We start from the raw sequence: 19,511 nt of genomic DNA on the forward strand, positions 1-19,511 counted from the left end.
TGTAAGGGGCTCACTTTAGGGGGTAGGTAAGGTAGATGGCGGCGGGGTAGGAGCTCACTTTAGGGGGTAGGTAAGGTAGATGGCGACGGTGTAGGGGGATCACATTAGGGGGTATGTAATGTAGCTGGCGACGGTGTAGGGGGATCACATTAGGGGGTTATACTTTTAATGTAGGTGGCGGCGGGGTCCGGGAGCGGCGGTTTAGGGGTTAAATACTTTATTAGGGATTGCGGCGGGGGATCACGGTTGACAGGTAGATAGACATTGCGCATGCGTTAGGTTTTATTTGGCAGCTAGTTTAGGGAGTTACGGGGCTCCAATAGACAGCGTAAGGCTTACTACGGCTGCATTTTGTGGCGAGGTGAAAATGGAGTAAGATTTCTCCATTTTCGCCACGTAAGTCCTTACGCTGTATATTGGATACCAAACTGCGCTGGTTTGGTATACCTGCCTATGGCCCAAAAAACTACGGGCGAAGGCAGAAATATACGAGCATAACTTCTAGGTTACGCCGTATATAGGATACCAAACCAGCGCAAATTTCGGCGTCGCCGGCTTTTGCGGGCGACGCTGCATATCGGTTCGGGCCCCAAGGCTTTTGCAAATTTGTTTGTGATCTGCTATCATTGTAATAGTGATAAGTTCTAATGTGTATGCAACCCACTACAAATAGATTGGTAAGAACATTTGTACACTTCATGTGTTGTCATCACATTTATGCCCCTTTAAATTTTGTCTTAGAATTTGCCGTTTTGTTTTATAAAAAGAGATAACGGTAATTGAACCAAGAATGCACACAAGTACTATCTCTTAAAGTATCTCACATGTTCTTGCCTTTGCGATTTCATTATACGATTTTATACCCTCGGTGGAATTCAAAGCCAAGTCTCTTAAATAAAGAAGTCAGTAGCTTAACCTCAGCCTAGGCTATTTTAGATTATGATCATTTAATTAGCAATTTTCCAATTATAAATAAATGCAGTGAAATTTTAATCAGGTGCATTATTCACAGGTTACATTCGTTCACAAGTAGGGATGGGCAAAGTGTAATTTGTTTGGTAGAACAAATAGTCCTGTGGATATTCGTTTTGGACAATCAAATGTTGATAAGAATGAAAATCCATTAAAATTGTGTAAATCGAATGTTACTTTCGTTTTCGAATGTTCATAATGAAGTCGAATATCCACATTCCAAATTTCGAATGTAACATTCGATTTAACAAATACTATTCAGAAGTTCAATAGTTTACGTGGTAGGGAATTTAGCAAATTGATACATAATAGATACAAATATATCAATTTGAATGTTTCTATTTCGACTATTGCATAATATGAATATTACATTTAAAGAGAGCATTAGAAATACTATTACAAATATATAGATTCAGATTTTCTAATTTCAATATTACATAATTCGAATCGAATAATTAGAAAAATTTGAACCGAATATTACATTTAAAGAAAGCATAAGAAATACTATTATATAAAACGAATGTTAGAATGTTGTACAAACATTCGAAATTCGAAACAAACGAACAAATTCATTTAAATTTCATGTTGCAAAACATTCACCCAGCCCTATTCACAAGCAAGCTCTCTATGTAGATAATTCTTTTTTGATGAAAAATAACTCATGTTTGAGAGTATTCTGTTGATGTTTTAATCATTTTTCAATGAGTAAAGTGTTGTAAAAACAAACTTGAAAGGGCTAAATACATTGTTTAGCAGTATTTGCTGGATATAAAACACTATAAGATAGAAAGACAAGCTAATAAAAGCAAATTCTGTGCTATTACTCACCCATAGGCTTTGAGACTGGTAGGCTGCCAAGATAAAGCACTTCATATTTCTGAACAGACTCACGAACAGCTTCCAGAATCCCAACTAGAAAGACAGACAGTAGTAGTTTGTAGGAATTACCAAAACATCAACACTGATGTATACAATCCTAATGTATTTGTGTTCAAAGATGATGTGAAAACAGACTGAAAGGTTTTATGCTTAAAGAGACACTGAACCCAAATGTTTTCTTTCATGATTCAGATAGAGCATGCAGTTTTAAGAAACTTTCTAATTTACTCCTATTATCAAATTCTTCATTCTCTTGCTATTTTTATTTAAACAGCAGGAATGTAAAGCATCGGAGCCAGCCCATTTTAGGTTCAGCACCCTGGATAGCGCTTGCTTATTGGTGGCTACATTAAGCCACAAATAAGCAAGCGTAACCCAGGTTCCAAGCCGGTTTCTAAGCTTTACATTCCTGTTCTTTAAATAAAGATAGCAAGAGAAAAAAGAAAAATTGATAATAGGAGTAAATTAGAAAGTTGCTTTAAATTGCATGCTCTATCTGAATCATTAAAGAAAAAAATTGGATTTAGTGTCCCTTTAAGTGTATAATATGCTGCACTTGATCAGTAAGATATAATGTTATAGTAAAATAAAATCATGGTTGTTATTATTATTGCTACTACTAACTACCTTTCATTTAGAAAGAAAACTCCATTGATGGGAAGGAACTCAGGGGAGGGGGATGACATGGTGGAGAGGATTGGTCCTGGAGAGGAGAAGTTTTTGTTGCAGTAGGATAGATTTAGCAGGGAAGCAAGGTCAGAGGGAAAAAGTATTTGACCAGAACTCCTCCCCATATTGCATATATTGGGGTTTAATCTTTGGGTGGAGTTTAATTTTGCTTCTTAGGTTTTAGTTAGTTTGCTGGTTTGAAAGGGAGGTTTTTCCTGCATTTGGGGGTATCTGGAGAGAAATCCAGCATCTAATAGTGGGGTGAATGCCCCCCTTCCAAATGCATCACAGCCTGGTTTTTAAGGGGACATGATTTTCCCTCAAGGAATATGGAGATATGAAGAGGTAGGAACTTAGAACAAGAGGTTCCTAGGGTCTCAATTGTGAAGATGGCTGTAGTATTAGAGAAAGGTAAGGAATGATCAAAATATTTATGTGTTCTAGAAGTTATGGTTATGTGTTTAACATTAATAATGCTGCAGAAAATCTATTTACTAAAGTATTTTTTGTATGACTCTTTTTTTTAAAGGGGGCTGTTAAGGGGTGTGTGAGGGGAGTAGTTTCAATGTGGTTGTGTGGCAGGTGGTAGATTGATCACTTCATGATCAAGCATTAAAATCCTATGCAGAGATAAACAGCAGAGTGCAGAAAGATTATATTACATATTGTATTACTGAATTATCATCAATTCAGGAGCCTGACCAACATATACGGCAGAGCTACACATAGTTAAAATGCTGAATGTTCTAAATGCAATAAATGGAAAGCCAAATATATATATATAAATATTTATTTTTATTTTTTAACTACAATAAAAAATAAGAAATAAAGTTTAAATTGTTTAGGTAAACTGCATTTTCCTTCTCATGTGCTTATATGTGAAACAGTAGATTCATCCACTTTTCTATCAAATGTGAAACGAGCATCAATGATACAGCAATAACATCAAATTTAAGAGACTGTATTTCATGGCAAATAACTGGGGTTATTTATTTACTACACTGCTCGTGTCCTATGTATTACTTAGGGAAAATGAAAAGGGATCTCAAAGAAAGAGTAAAAGGACACAGAGATGACATTAAAAACAAGAATAAAGATATCCCAGTAGCAATAATTCAGACTTTACAATCCTCAAAATAACTGGAATAGAGCATATTGAACGGCATCATAGAGGTGGGATGTGGATAAGGTTTTATCACATCATGAGTCACAATGGGAACATAAACTGAATATAGGTTTTTAGATGAAAGGATTACGTTATGTTTTTTTTGAGAGAAACTGTAAATAAGTAACTGCATAATTATGTTTACAACTAGCTATTCAGGACTATCTACTAATGAAAAATAAAATATGTAAGTGAGGGGGTGGAGTCTAAACCTCATATTTAACACACATTTTGATCACACATTATAAAAGCAGTTGCCTTTAAAAATCCACTGCAAAATGTCTTGAAAAGGCCAAGGTCTGTGATGTCACCCTTTTGTAATATTGGGGGGAAAAAGTAACAAAAATATATAGAAACAATTGCATTTTTTTTATTAATGTTGTTATGAGTAAGATAGATACAAATTCATAGGTGAATTATAAGCGGTTCTAATAAACAACTTGGGCACTATTTGGGACCATCAGAGTATGGTCCCTATGAAATGGAAGGTATACCTTTTTATTACAGCAGTGGATGCAGTATACACAAATCAAATCCAGTAGCAAGGTTATCCCTGGGTTGAAAGAGCCAGCTAAGCAATAGGAAACACACATCTGACGAAACCCCGTAAGCCAGCCCAGTGAAGGGGTGGGGCGAAACGGTCATGTACGGCGCTTTTGGAACTGGCATTGAAGATTGAGCATTCCTGACTTTTGGTGTGGATGTGGCCTGTCCTATAACTTGTAACACCATGCTGGGATATCCTTTAACACATGTGGGCACTTAACCATTCCATGCTAGCTATATCCAGGATTAGAGTGGTCCTTATGCTCATGAAATGTGCACAAAAGGAATGCAAGGAGCATGTTTAATCACTAAGTGCTCCGTTTATTACTCATCCTAAGTGGACATCGACATCTGCATTGAGGACTGCTGGCCAGCTTTTAGTGTTTAAATACATTTAGAACATAACTTTAAGGGGGTGTGCAGTGGCACTAAGAGCCCTGGCGTTTAATACATCTGTGATTTATATGTGAAAAACAGGGTCTCTTGTATATGGTTTATTTATATTGTCAGGAACTGTGATTTTAATTAATTTTATTTGATTTATGTGTCATGTAGTGTAGAGGATATGGGTCTAAATAAACTTTTTATATTTTTCAAGTGATATTAAGTGCAGCTTGGTCATTCTTTAAATTCTAAAGATAATATTAGATGTATTTTTCTTTTTGAGTAGTATTTGTAATGTGTGACCCATATATATGTCCAGTTAGGGGTGAATGATAGACACCTCAGATTTTTGCAGATTCATCTTGCAAAAAAGCACCTTTAACTGATGGCTTTGGACAGATAATGAAATGGTGAATACAAGGTAATGCTCCTTTCATTCAAAGCCATTAGCTTATCTGTATCCCAGTATGTAGACCTTCTATTTCAGTTTAAGGTTCTCATTTACACTACCGATACTCTCTACTACTACTACTGATATTTCATCAACAGTAATATGCATACATATTTATTTTTTATACAAGATATTTGAGACCTATTTTTATATGGAGAGGTCAATCCACAAACCTTCCAACAGACTTGAGTAAAAAAAAAAAAAAAAGTTGGATGAGTTTGGTTAAACTGGCCAAAAGTCAAGCTATGTAAACTTAAGCTGTCAGAAAAGGAAACTGACTTAAAGGGACAGTCTAGTTAAAATTAAACTTTCATGATTCCAATAGGGCATGCAATTTTAAACAATGTTCCAATTTACTTTTATCATCAAATTTGCTTTCTTCTCTTGGTATTCTTTGTTGAAAGCTAAACCCATTTAGGCTCATAACTTAATTTCTAAGCCCTTGAACAACGCTTCTTATCACAGGGATTTTGACAGTTTTTCACAGCTAGACAGCACTAGTTCATGTGTTCACTCCCGTGGAGTTATTTATGCATCAGCACTGATTGGATAATATGCAAGTCTGTCAAAAGAACTGAAATAAGGGGGCAGTCTGCAGACCATGTCAGTTCTGCAAAGCTGGGGAATAGGTAATAAAGGGATTATCTATCTTTTTAAACAATAACAATTCTGGAGTAACCTGTCCCTTTAATGATAGTCCTGTGAATTGGACGCTTGGGCCCCTATTTAAGAAAGTCTGGCGGACCTGATCCGACAGTGTGGATCAGGTCCGCCAGACCTCGCTGAATACGGAGAGCAATACGCTCTCTGTATTCAGCATTGCACCAGCAGCTCACAAGAGCTGCTGGTGCAACGCCACCCCCTGCTGACTCGCGGCCAATCAGCCGCCAGCAGGGAGGTGTCAATCAACCCGATCATACTCGATCGGGTTGAATTCTGGCGATGTCTGTCCGCCTGCTCAGAGCAGGCGTACAGGTTATGGAGCAGGGGTATTTGTGACCGCTGCTTCATAACTGCTGTTTCTGGCGACCCTGCAGGCTCGCCAGAAACACGGGGCATATTCACTAGTTTTATCCATGAAACAGTGTGAGTTATTTGCAATTCTGTATTCTCAGTATTTTTTAATACAAGTTTTGTACAATAAATAAATAAAAAAAATGTCCTCCTATTCAAAACACATCTGAAATCCTACTGAAAAATGTTCAGTTTAATTTCATTTAATGCAACATATGGCATTTTCTACAGGGTGGAGGGGAGATAAAAACCAGTGTTACCTTATATGCCCCAGATACAGACAATGCAACTGTATATAACCCAGACAGATGAATCTCAATTCTGGATAAATTAAAACATTTTAAAATCCTTTTATTTGTATTAGATTGGCAACACAATTATTTTAGTCTGTGTTAAAGCAGATTTTACATCTTTTTAAAAAAAATATATTTAAAAAAAAATATATATATGTATTTTTTTTTGTCTGGGTCTTGCACTAAAAATTAAATCCCAAATCCAATGTAATCACCTAAAACTTTATTAATTTAAATGCAACCGTTTAGTATTATATTGTACAATAACATATACTATATATATATATATATATATATATATTATTATATTTATGTTTAAATATTTTTTTGTTCCAGGACTGCCTGGTACTTAGCTATGGAACAATATTTGTATGTTCTTATCACTTTTAAAAAAATGTTTATATTTAACAGTATAAGTTACTATTGATATTTTTTTGTTTTGATATAAATAAAATGAATGAGCATGCAATAAATGTGTAATTATTGTTCATATATGTTGATTATCTATCTTTACTTAATTAAAGGGACATAAAACCCAAAATATTTATTTCATAATTCAGACAGAATATGCAATTTTAAACAACTTTTAAATGTACTTCTATTATCTAATTTTCTTTTTTTTCTCTTGGTATCCTTTGCTGAAAAGTATCCTTAGATGGCTCACAAGCTGGTTACAAAATTATCATATGATTTTCTTCATTCTCCTCACAAATATTGTCATTATTATATTATTATTGAATTCTAATTAAATGTATGTTATTGTTCATATTTAACTAAATTTCTATGAATTGACTAATAATTGGAATGATGACATCTGCTCTAATAATTTGTTTTATCTTTTTTTTTTCATATAGAAGTAACTAATTTATAATATATGCAAAAACAAGAGAGCAGGGCAAAATATGTAAAGGATAATCACAACATATATTGTCTAGGGAGGCGCTAAACGTGTTAAAAATAGCTAAGATGTGTTAGGAACAAAAGAATTTGAGGCCCTCACAAATTCTACAGAATAAAATGAATAATGAAAAGGAAAAGCACAGCGTGTGTATTGAAAAGTGAATATGAAATTTAAAATATAAAAAAATGCACAAAGTTTATATATATATATATACCCGTATTGTCCCGAGTATAGGCCGCTCCTGATTATAGGCCACACCCCTAAAGTTTGGTGCCATTTTAAAGAAATTTAATTTTTAACTGCACCCCTGACCCTTTCAGCCCCTCTCCCTCATACACCTCTCTCCCTCCCAAAAAGTATATCCTTACAATCTCAGCCTCCTCCTTCACACAGCTCTAATCTTATGCTCATGCACAGCCCCTCTCATCCTCCCCCCCTCTCAAATGCAGACGCTTCCTTAACCTCTTAGCCCCCTCATAACTCTAACAGGCTTCCTCCTCTTAACCCACTTAGGTTCCTTCCTTCACATAGTGCCACTACTCACCCTATTAAGCAGTGGTGTGCTGGCTCTGTGTCTCTCCTGTCAGGTTCTGTCAGATTAGATTTTAAAGCGCATGCGGACCCGGGCGCACGCGCACTTATAACACTGGCTCCTTCATTGGCCAAATGAATCATGGGCATTGTAGTTTTAAATAAATAAACAGCGCTTACCGTTTTTACCGTATACCCTCACCTGCCTGTCTGGTGTTTGTAGGGAAAATACAGTTAAAGCCAGGCACTCTGCGGAATGCCAGAGGGGGAGGAATACCGGTAATTAGCATTTTCAGTGGCACATTGTTCGTAGGGGCACAATTCTCCCTGTATGAGAGCAGCAGAGAGTAACATCCCGAATGTAGGCCGCACCCCTAGTTTAAAGACTTACATTAGGGGAAAAAAGTGCGGCCTATACTCGGGACAATACGGTATATAGAAATAATTCATGAGCAGTAATGCAATTCACTTTAAAGAAATATGTATAATAGGCAGGAGGCAAACAGTATACAAACAAAAGCACAAAGATTCAACAGTGTGTGCCCCTTACTGAATATAACACATAGATATTACAGAAATACACTGACATAAAAAACCTCAAACAGATATGAGGTATGATAATAGCACAATAAAACGCCCACCTCGGGTGGAGTTACCTGGCCATATAGACTGCATCACATTCCCCTCTTGGTGCTCACTAATATTCCTATTGGACTTTATATGGACGTGGTGCCGAGATTTGGATGTTATATTGTGATTTTATCATACTTCATATCTGTTTGAGGTTTTTTATGTGAGTGTATTTCTTTAATATCTATGTGTTATAATTCATTAAGCGGTACACACTGTGTTGAATCTCTGTGCTTCCTTTAAAGACCACCTGCTGAGTTCAAATTGAATAATTTACACACTGCATGGAAATTCTACCTACTACAGAAGGCGGTGAAGTCTATACAGACGTGGGAACTTCTTCCTCTCTAATTGTGACTGACAACTACATCATTCAATTGAGGTTCTGTCTGTGAGTATACTGTTTGCCTCCTGCCTAGGAAACACAACTCTTTAAAGTGAATTGCACTAATGCTCATGAACTATATACAGTATATATATATATATATATATATATATATATATATATATATATACAGTATCTCACATAAGTGAGTACACACCTTACATTTTGTAAATATTTTATTATATCTTTTCATGTGACAACACTGAAGAAATGACACTTTGCTACAATGTAAAGTAGTGAGTGTACAGCCTGTATAACAGTGTAAATTTGCTGCCTCCTCAAAATAACTCAACACACAGCCATTAATGTCTAAACTGTTGGCAACAAAAGTGAGTACACTCCTAAGTGGAAATGTCTAAATTGGGCCCAAAGTGTCAATATTTTGTGTGGCCACCATTATTTTCCAGCACTGCCTTAACCCTCTTGGGCATGGAGTTCGCCAGAGCTTCACAGGTTGCCACTGGAGTCCTCTTCCACTCCTCCATGATGACATCACGGAGCTGGTGGATGTTAAAGACCTTGCGCTCCCCCACCTTCCATTTGAGGATGCCCCTCAGATGCTCAATAGGGTATAGGTCTGGAGACATGCTTGGCCGGTCCATCACCCTTTACTCTCAGCTTCTTTAGCAAGGCAGTGGTCATCTTGGAGGCAGCGTATCAGGAGTCAAGTCGCAATGTGTGTATATGGATCGTGTCATTTACACGCGGTTAATTAGCATATTTAAATAAAAACTATAAATACATAAGGCTAAATAGGGATGCGCTAACAGCCTTATTGCAAAAGCGTATCAGAGGCTATTGCCACAATCACTCTAAGGAAATATCACATAGGTACTAGTTTGTTTTATATATAGGTTACTAAACCAATTGTGTTTAGTATACCAGCATAAGTATTAAAGTCCACTACATTCATGACATATCTAGGGGGACGAATCCTTATTGTTATATACTCCTTACGTCTATTTTTTCTGTATTTCACAGAAATTTAAGAGCCTAATAGTAGGATATGTAGACAGATCAGTGTGACATTAAAACTATATCCAAAGATCAAAACATCTCCTTGTGCCTGGAATCCAAGAATTAAGTATTCCATAACTAAGACCTCTATGATTGATCATAGGTCCTAATGAAACAAGTGACAATCAAGGTTTATAAGCAACACAAAATAACTTGTAGGATAATCGGCAACACATAACTTGTAAGATAATAGACAAATAAATGTATGTATCCAAAGTCAGCCAGTTTGAGCAGCAAATATAGCAAATGTAGTCAAGTGTAGTCAAATGTAACATTGGGCAAATACACTTGTAAACTAGATGAGGCCATCGCAATATCCTTATCCGTAAAACTTTTAAACACCGAAAGGAGAGCCAAAAGAACTTAGAATCCTCCCTTTGGTGTGCCACAGAAGGGACCATTTACCGCCGGAGTACCCACTGGTGTATGACCCTTCCCCGGAACTTACCTTACGGGGTTTACAGGAAGCAGTGCCATTTGTCATATTTAGACCATTGGGGTATAAAGTGTTCAAGCAGTGTATTCACCAGGGTTACACCCTCAATAGGGCTTTATCCCTATCCCCACCCCTCTTAAGTGGGGGGACATGGTCAATCAAGATGAATCTCATATCCGAAAGTGTCTAGCTACCGGTTGTTCTGTAGTGTTGTTCTTCAATGCTGCTCTAATGGCTGACCTGTGGTTTGCCATTCGTATCCTGGCATTATCAACAGCCTTACCCACAAAGAATTGTCCACAACAGCAGCTTAGGTGATAGATCACATGGCTGGTTGTGCATGTGATATAGTGTCTAATCTCAAATCTCTGGTTCGGGTGTCTAAATATTTTGCATTGAATCATACTACTGCAGGTAGTGCATCCTGCACAGCGGAAGCATCAGACTTTTTGGGTTTTAAGCCATTGCCCCTTCTTGTAGCAATGGCTAGGGTCAGTTGGCATGACCAAGTCACGGATGTTTCTACCCCGCTTCTATTCTACCACTGGTGGATCCGTCTTTTTAAAAGGTAGGAGGGGATCTGTTTTCAATACTTCCTATCTTGTGCGCAGAGCCCCAGCTAGTATATGTTTTTCAGTGTTATAGATTGTTGTAAAAATAATGTTTTGTACTAATCCAGTGCAGTCCCTGGTTTTTGATATATATATATATATATATAAACTTTGTGCATTTTTTATATTTTAAATTTCATATTCACTTCACTTTACAACAGGAGTTGAGATACATGCTGTGATTTTCCTTTTCTTTGTTCACTATAATATTTATTTAAAATAAGGTAATTTTAACGGTATGTTTTAAGATAAAATATTTAAATGAATAGAACAACATTAAATGCATAACTGTAATAAAATTAAATTATAACATTTTAAATGTTTTAATGAATGCGTTTATGAATAACTCTAAGAAAAATAAACATAATGAACAATTAGATAACAGCACTGAAAATTACATAGAAAATATTTATATACAATGGAAATTAATAATATTTGTTTAGTGTAACCTGAGCTTGTATATTTTGTTAGTGAAATATACATCTGTATATTGTTCTGATTCAATAATCTTTCTACTGACTATAATGTTTTTTAAATATGAAACTAGTATTTTTTTAATAACAATTTATAGCTGAAAATTGTCAAATGTCAATGCCATAAAATTTCACATTAAATCTAATGCTGTCAAATAAAAATAAATTAATACTGATTGTCAAACTATTATTATTATTATCATCATCATCATCATCAATTATTATTCATTTAACTGCAAAGTTCTGTAATGCTATGAACCACACGAAAAAGAGAAACAAAAATGATTTTATGATAAAAAAATCTAAAATAGTTAAAAAACATATACCTAGATTACGAGTTTTGCGCTAAACAGGGTGCGAAAATAATGGCCAAAAATTGCGTTATTGCACTCTCCATAGCGCTGCCATTACGAGTTACTGAAAAGCCTCCTTGTGCTGTGCGTTATGGTGCATTAAGCTCCATACCGCACAAAAGCCAAGGGCTGAGTTTACGCGCTCATGCACACTTTCCCCTATAGACATCAATAGGGAGAAAGTGTTAGAAAAAAACCCAACACATGCGATCAAGGAATGGAAATCGGCGTAACGCAACCCCATTAATGTCTAGGGGGAAAAGAAAGTTACGTTAAAACCTAATACCCTAACATAAATCCCTAGTCTAAACACCCCTAATCTGCCGCCCCCCGACATCACCAACACTAATAATAGTTTTTAAACCCTATTACGCTGCCCCCCAACATCGCCGACACTAATAAAAGTTATTAACCCCTAATCCACCGCCCCAGACATCGCAGACACTAATAAAAGTTATTAACTCCTATTCCGCCACCCTCCGACATTGCCGACACCTAAATAAACCTATTATCCCCTAAACCGCCACCTCCCCCACATCGCCAACACTATAATAAAGTATTAACGCCTAAACCTCCAGCCCCCCACATCGTAACTACTAAACTAAACCTATTAACCCCTAAACTGCCGGCCCCCCCACATCTCAAAACACTAAATTAAAGTATTAACCCCTAAACCTAACACCCCCCAAACTTTAAATTAAAATTACAATATAACTATCTTTAAAAAAATAAAAACTTACCTGTGAAATAAAAAAAAACTAAGTTTAAACTATAAATTAACCTAACATAACTATCCTAATAAAATTAAAAAAAATCTACCAATTAAAAACCTAAATTAAAAATTTTAAAAACCCTAACACTACATATAATAATAAACACTAAATTACAAAAATTAAAAAACTCTTAAGATTACAAAAAATAATAAACGAAATTATAAAAAATAAAAACAATTACACCTAATCTAATAGCCCTATAAAAATAAAAAGCCACCCCAAAATAGAAACACTCCCTAACCAATAAACTACCAATAGCCCTTAAAAGGGCCTTTTGTAGTGCATTGCCCTTAGTTAAACAGCTCTTTTACCTTAAAAAATGACTAAGTCTCCCCTAAAAGTAAACCCCCCCACCCAACCAACCCAAAGTAAAAAAAACTAAATCTAAAAAATCCTAAGATACCCATTGTCCCTAAAGGGGCATTTGTATGGGCATTACCCTTAAAAGAGAATTCAGCTCTTTTACAAGTGCCCAAATCCCTAATCTTAAAAAAAACGCCAACATTTAAAAAAAAAAAAAAAAATAACACTAACCCCCAAAAATCTACTCACGGTTCCTGAAGTCCAGACATCCATCTTCATCCAGGCGGCGAGAAGTCTTCATCCAGATGGGGACACCTTCAGCCATCTCGGAGACGTCTTCTATCTTTATCCTGGTGGCGCGGAGCTATCCAGGAGGGTGATGGCATCCTGCGCGGAGCTTCCTCTTCATACGATCACCGCCATACACTGGAGTTGAATGCAAGGTACCCGTTTCAAAATGGCGTACCTTGCATTCCTATTGACTGATTTGATTCTTGAAATTCAAATCAGCCAATAGGATGAGAGCTTCTTAAATCCTATTGGCTGTTCAAAACAGCCAATAGGATGAGAGCTACTGAAATCCTAGGGCGGTTTGAATCCTGTTGGTATAGGCTGTAACGCAAGCATTTTAGCCAGACCACACAACCTGTAATACAGGCGCTATGAAAATCCTGCACTCAAACTTAATTTTTTTGATTGCCGAATGGACATTACGTTACAGGCTAAAATTCTTGCGGCATAGCTATACCGCCGCGACTTGTAATATGTGTTCCCAGCCATTCCACGCGCATTGGCCAATTTTTCAGCGGTATAGCTGTACCGCAAAACTCGTAATCTAGCCGATATTGATTAACAAATTACATACCTTGCAGAGGTAAATCTTCTGGTGAGATGGTTTCCAAGGTAACAGAACGTGTGATGGCATTACTAGCTACTGCTCTTTCTGACATTATCTGAAAGCAAAAAAAAACCTATCATTTTAATTGGTATTTTTTTTTTTAAATTACAATTTTAAAGTTCATAAAAACAATAAAATAGGAATGGTCAACTGATCAAACTTCACAAAATGTTTTGAATAATGTATCATAAAAAAGTCACTTCGGGGCTATCATATGTAAACTAGAAATGTAATAAAAGTAAACACTGAAATTCGAACTCTAAAATGACTAAACTGTTTGCAAATAAATAAATAAAAACAAATAAATCATTATCAACATATATATTTCTCATGAAAGACAGGAAAAAGGCATTTATAAAAATGCATAATTTATATGTCCTTTTAGGAGAGACTGAAACCACAGATTCCTTCATCTGCAAATGGATTGTATAGTTAAAGGGATACTAAACCCAATTTTTTTCTTTCATGATTCAGATAGAGCATGAGATTTTAAGCACCTTTCTAATTTACTCCTATTATCAATTTTTCTTTGTTCTAATGTAATCTTGATTTGAAAAAGCAGTACTGTAAGCTTTAGAGCCGGACCATTTTTTGTTCAGCACCTAGGTAGCACTTGCTGATTTGTGGCTAAATGTAGCAAACCAATCAGCAAGCGCTACTGAGGTACTGAACTAAAAATGGGCCGGCTCCTAACCTTTTATTACTGCTTTTTCAAATCAAGATAACATGAGAACAAAGAAAAAATTATAATAGGAGTAAATTAGAAAGTTGCTTAAAATTGCATGCTCTATCTGAATCATGAAAGAAAAAAAATGGGGTTAGTATCCCTTTAAAGCATCCAAAGAAAAGCTCCAGTGTTGGAAAATTTAGTTAGAAATGAATGAGTCTCTCGGGGTCTGATATTCAAAACCTCTCCGCTCAGGTGAGATATTCTAAAATGATCCTCCAGCACTGCAAAATCCCTAGTGAAATTTTCAAAAGGAAGATTTTGATATACTTTTCCAAGGGACATTCTCTGCATTTCTGTATGTGAAGGAGAGACAATCCCACTTCAATATAGCACTGCATGACATCAGAGTTCTGCTGCATTTACACTTTGTGTTTTGTATTTTATATTACTTTACACCTCAGATTAACTTTTATTATATTTAAACTTTCTATGTTGTATTTTATTTTGTATACAGAAGTGTGTTTAGTATTGTGATTTTATAAATTCTGACTATACTTTTACAGTTTCTGTGTAACTTTAACAAATTAGTCTCATACTTTGTATATGTATGTGTATCTTTTACAAATTACATTGCACTTTGCATTCCTTTTTATTAAAATTCAAACTGAAAAACTGTCAGTTTCCCAGAAAGCTTCATTACTTTCTATAGGCTTAATTACTTACTATGCTATATTGCACTGGGCTACTTCACATACATAAATGAGAGAAATCTTTGAGTTCAGCCCCTGTGAAGTCTGAACTACAATTTCTCTGCAAGCTGGAGAATCCTTTGAATATCATGGCCTCAAAAAGAACAAGCTAGAGAATTATAAAGATAGCAAGAAAAGGGGAAAAATGCACACTGTTTTTACATAACTTTCAGTACCAAGTACATACAACTTGTGCAGTCTCTTGGTTCCCCTTTCTTCAAAAATAGCAGACATGCATGTTAACATCAGGGACTGTCTGTGCAATATATATCAATATATATGAGAATATGTTATGTACATACAGTGTATCTCAGCATGCAAATCTCTGTTTTAACCCTTTGAGTGCTAATGACGGCTCTGACCCGTCACAGAGTTTCCCACTTTGGTGCTAATAACGGCTCAGAGCCGTCACAAGCACTCTCCCACCTTGAAGGAGATCTGGGGACTCCCAACCACTCCTACCCCGGCGATCGTGCCTGTAGAGTGACAGGCATCGCTGGGGCCTACCGTTTTGCGTGGTGACGTCACGCGCAATAACGTGATGACGTCACCGCGCAACTTTATTTATACTTAACAATGTTAAGTATAGGAGCAGGGGGCATGCCGCTAAGAAGCCTGTATCTCAGGCATCTAAGCAGCTACAGACCCCCAAGACCCACCATTGGAAAGATAATCACCTAACCTTTCCAACAGTGTAAGTATTGGGGGACTGAAAAAAATAAAAAATTAGTTTAAAAAAATTGTTAAAAAAATAAAAAAAACATTAAAAAATCTTAGCACCCAGGTGGGAAAGTGCTTAGCACTCAAATGGTTAAGATTATCCAACACATACCCTGCCAGTGCCCCACCCACAGTATTTTTCAGCATCAGACTGATCTGTTTTTGTTTTTACGACACTCTGCAAATTCTCTGTGATCTCTCTCGCCTCCTGTCCTTTCCACATAGCCCCCCTTCTTTCCAGATATCAATGAAAAAATTCTATCATATTGATCAGTATTGCTTCAAACCTAAGGAAGAGAAAAATCTCGAAAGCTTGTCTTTTACTTTGCAATGTTAGTCCAATAAATAAAATGTATTACTGCATACTGTAATACTCTTGTTATTTTGATATAGATATAGATAGATTGATTGATAGAGATATAGATAGATATATCAGAAACTTACATTAAACCTAGAATTTAAGTTTTCCTTTAAATATTTAAATAGCAAGGAAATTCCTAATTTAAACTCCCCCCACTTCGCTACTTGGAGCTTTTATATTTAGTTAATATATTTCAATATATTTTTCATTATGGTTGTTTAAAATTCCCAATTATATAAATGTATTGTTAACAACTTTACAATTTACTTCTATTATCATATTTCCTTTGTTTTCTTGTTATCCTTTGTTGAAAAGCAGGCAGGTAAGTTCAGGAGTGTGCTCGTGCCTGCACCATGGCAGCAGTTTTGCAACAATGTTATACATTTGCAAGATCACTAGATGGCCGCACTATTTCATGTCCTGTAGTGTTCCACACATGTGCACGCTACCTACATAGACAGCTCTTCAACAAAGAATAACATAAGAACTAAGCAAATTTGATAATGGAAAAAAAAAATTGGAAACTTTTTTTAAAATTACATTCTCTATCTGAATCATGAAAGAAAACTTTTAGGTTTTATGTCCCTTTAATTATTCATATATGATTGTTTTGGAATATATGTGTGTTTTACATGTTTTTCACATTTTAAAACACTGTCTAGCTATGAAATTGCATTGAGATAAGAGGCGGCCTTCAACGGCTTAGAAATAAGCCTATAAGCCTACCTAGGTTTAGTCTTCAACAAAGAATACAAATAGAACAAAGCAAATTTGATGATAAAAGTAAACTGGAAAGTTGTTTGAAATGGCATGCCCTATCTGAATTAGGAAAGTTTCATTATGAATTTACTATCCCTTTAAGCAAATCGAGCATACTTTTTTTGCAAAAATCGTGCAAATTTATGCACATGATTTAATATCTGCAAAAGAAAAGGCTGTGCTTGCAAGGGGCTGCTACAGGGCATACCAGAGATAAGCAGATAAGTCACTGGAAAGCAAAGAAACGTGTTTGAAACTAAAGATAATACCCACATATCTGTACAGCAGGTGAAACACAGTTGAAATTAATATTAACAAAACAGACAACTGCTGTGGTGCATTGTGCATGATTGATCTTGCTATTAATATTAGTTTGGTTCTCTAACAATGCACAGCAGTGAATCAGGTTTCCGTACCTTAGAGCACATTTCATGAAGAGCGCTGGCGATAGCTTTAGCAGGAACATCACAACGGAACACGTGGCATTTTAACATACACGTATCTTTGTCATTGGCCACAAATGCAAAATCCCTGAAGTGAAGAGAAATGTCACACAATAGCAATAGAACATACATATTCTGAACCAGTTAACTTTTCTAGCGGCCTTTAGAGGGCAATATTTATTATATATTTGTAGGTGGTTTGTTAGGCTGTTTATCTATTCTTTTTAATACTGTGATACTGTCTGTAATAAATATTTCGCTGATACAGGATTGATTCCTTTATTTATATTTATAGTACAGGTAGCCCTCAGTTTACGCCGGGGTTAGGTTCCAGAAGGAATGGTTGTAAATCGAAACCGTTGTAAATTGAAACCCAGTTTATAATGTAAGTCAATGGGAAGTGAGGGAGTTAGGTTCCAGGCCCCTCTCAAAATTGTCATAAGTAACACCTAATACATTATTTTTAAAGCTTTGAAATGAAGACTTTAAATGCTAAACAGCATTATAAACCTAATAAAATAATCACACAACACAGAATATATAATTAAACTAAGTTAAATGAACAAAAACATTTGCTAAACTGCATTATAAACCTAATAAAATAATCACACAACACAGACTTCACTTGCATTTTTCTGCAAACAGTTCTTTCTATGCATTCCAATCTGGACTGATTTATAGACAGGAAGATCTTGTTCCTTTGAAATATGCTCGATAGCTCAGGTCTGGTTAAATTGATTAATTTCAGCTTGCTTGGCTTTGCTGCAACACAAGCGGACAGCTCCACCTACTGGCTATTTTAATAAATGCACTGCTTCTCAATGCTTTTCAATAGCAGTCACATGATTGGAAAAAAGGTTGTTATTCGGAAACGGTGTAAATTGAACTGTTGTAAAACGAGGGCCACCTGTACTGTGCAACGGTTTTAGGAAGGTGTGAAAAAATGCTATGAAGTAAGAATGCTTTAAAAAATAGAAATATTAATAGTTTATTTTTTATCAATTGACAAAATGCAAAGTGAGTGAACAGAAGAAAACTTCCCCTATATGACTTTAACCCCTTAGTGACAGACCATTTTTCAATTTTCTTACTCTTAAGGACCAGGGCTATTTTTACATTTTTGCATTGTTTGTGTTTAGCTGTAATTTTCCTCTTACTCATTTACTGTACCCACACATATTATATACCGTTTTTCTCGCCATTAAATGGACTTTCTAAAGGTACCATTATTTTCATCATATTTTATAATTTACTATAAAAGAAATGATAAAATAATGAAAAAAATGGAAAAAAAACCCCACTTTTTCTAACATTGACCCTCAAAATCTGTTAAACATCTACAACCACCAAAAAACACCCATGCTAAATAGTTTCTAAATTTTGTCCTGAGTTTAGAAATACCCAATTTTTAAATGTTCTGTGCTTTTTTTGCAAATTATAGGGCAATAAGTACAAGTAGCACTTTGCTATTTCAAAACCATTTCATTTTTTTTCTACAAAATAAACGATAGTTACATTGTAACACTGATATCTGTCAGGAATCCCTGAATAACCCTTCACACATATATATATATTTTTTTTAGAAGACATCCCACAAAGTATTGATCTAGGCCCATTTTGGTATATTTCATGCCACCATTTCACCGCCAAATGCTATCAAATAAAAAAAATTGTTAACTTTTTCACAAACTTTAGGTTTCTCACTGAAATTATTTACAACCAGCTTGTGCAATTATGGCACAAATGGTTGTAAATGCTTCTCTGGGATCCCCTTTGTTCAGAAATAGCAGACATATATGGCTTTGGTGTTGCTTTTTGGTAATTAGAAGGCTGCTAAATGCCGCTGCGCACCTCACTTGTATTATGCCCAGCAGTGAAGGGGTTAAATAGGTAGCTTGTAGGGTTAATTTTAGCTTTAGTGTAGAGATCAACCTCCCACCTGACACATTCCACCCCCTGATCTCTCCCTTAACCCCTCAAATAGTGCTTTTCCCTCTCCCACCTCACAATTGTCACCGCCATCTTAAGTACTGGCAGAAAGTCTGCCAGTACTAAAATAAAAGCTTTTTTTTATATTGATTCTGCAGTGTTGGATCCCCATTTCGCCCCCAACCTTCCTGATCCC

General features: G+C 35.8%; 1 protein-coding gene across 1 annotated transcript in view; it reads right to left on the reverse strand.

Moving 5' to 3' along the window:
• APBB3 (amyloid beta precursor protein binding family B member 3) overlaps positions 1–19,511 on the reverse strand; it is a 139,954-nt gene that overhangs the window by 42,989 nt on the left and 77,454 nt on the right. The window contains exons 8-10 of the mRNA XM_053719590.1: positions 17,360–17,474; positions 13,652–13,739; positions 1,801–1,884 (exon numbers count right to left, since the gene is read on the reverse strand). Of these exons, the coding sequence (XP_053575565.1) occupies positions 1,801–1,884; positions 13,652–13,739; positions 17,360–17,474 (287 nt within the window). The remainder of the gene's footprint in view (positions 1–1,800; positions 1,885–13,651; positions 13,740–17,359; positions 17,475–19,511) is intronic.

The sequence above is a fragment of the Bombina bombina genome, chromosome 6, assembly GCF_027579735.1.
Source record: "Bombina bombina isolate aBomBom1 chromosome 6, aBomBom1.pri, whole genome shotgun sequence".
Lineage (NCBI taxonomy): Eukaryota > Metazoa > Chordata > Amphibia > Anura > Bombinatoridae > Bombina > Bombina bombina.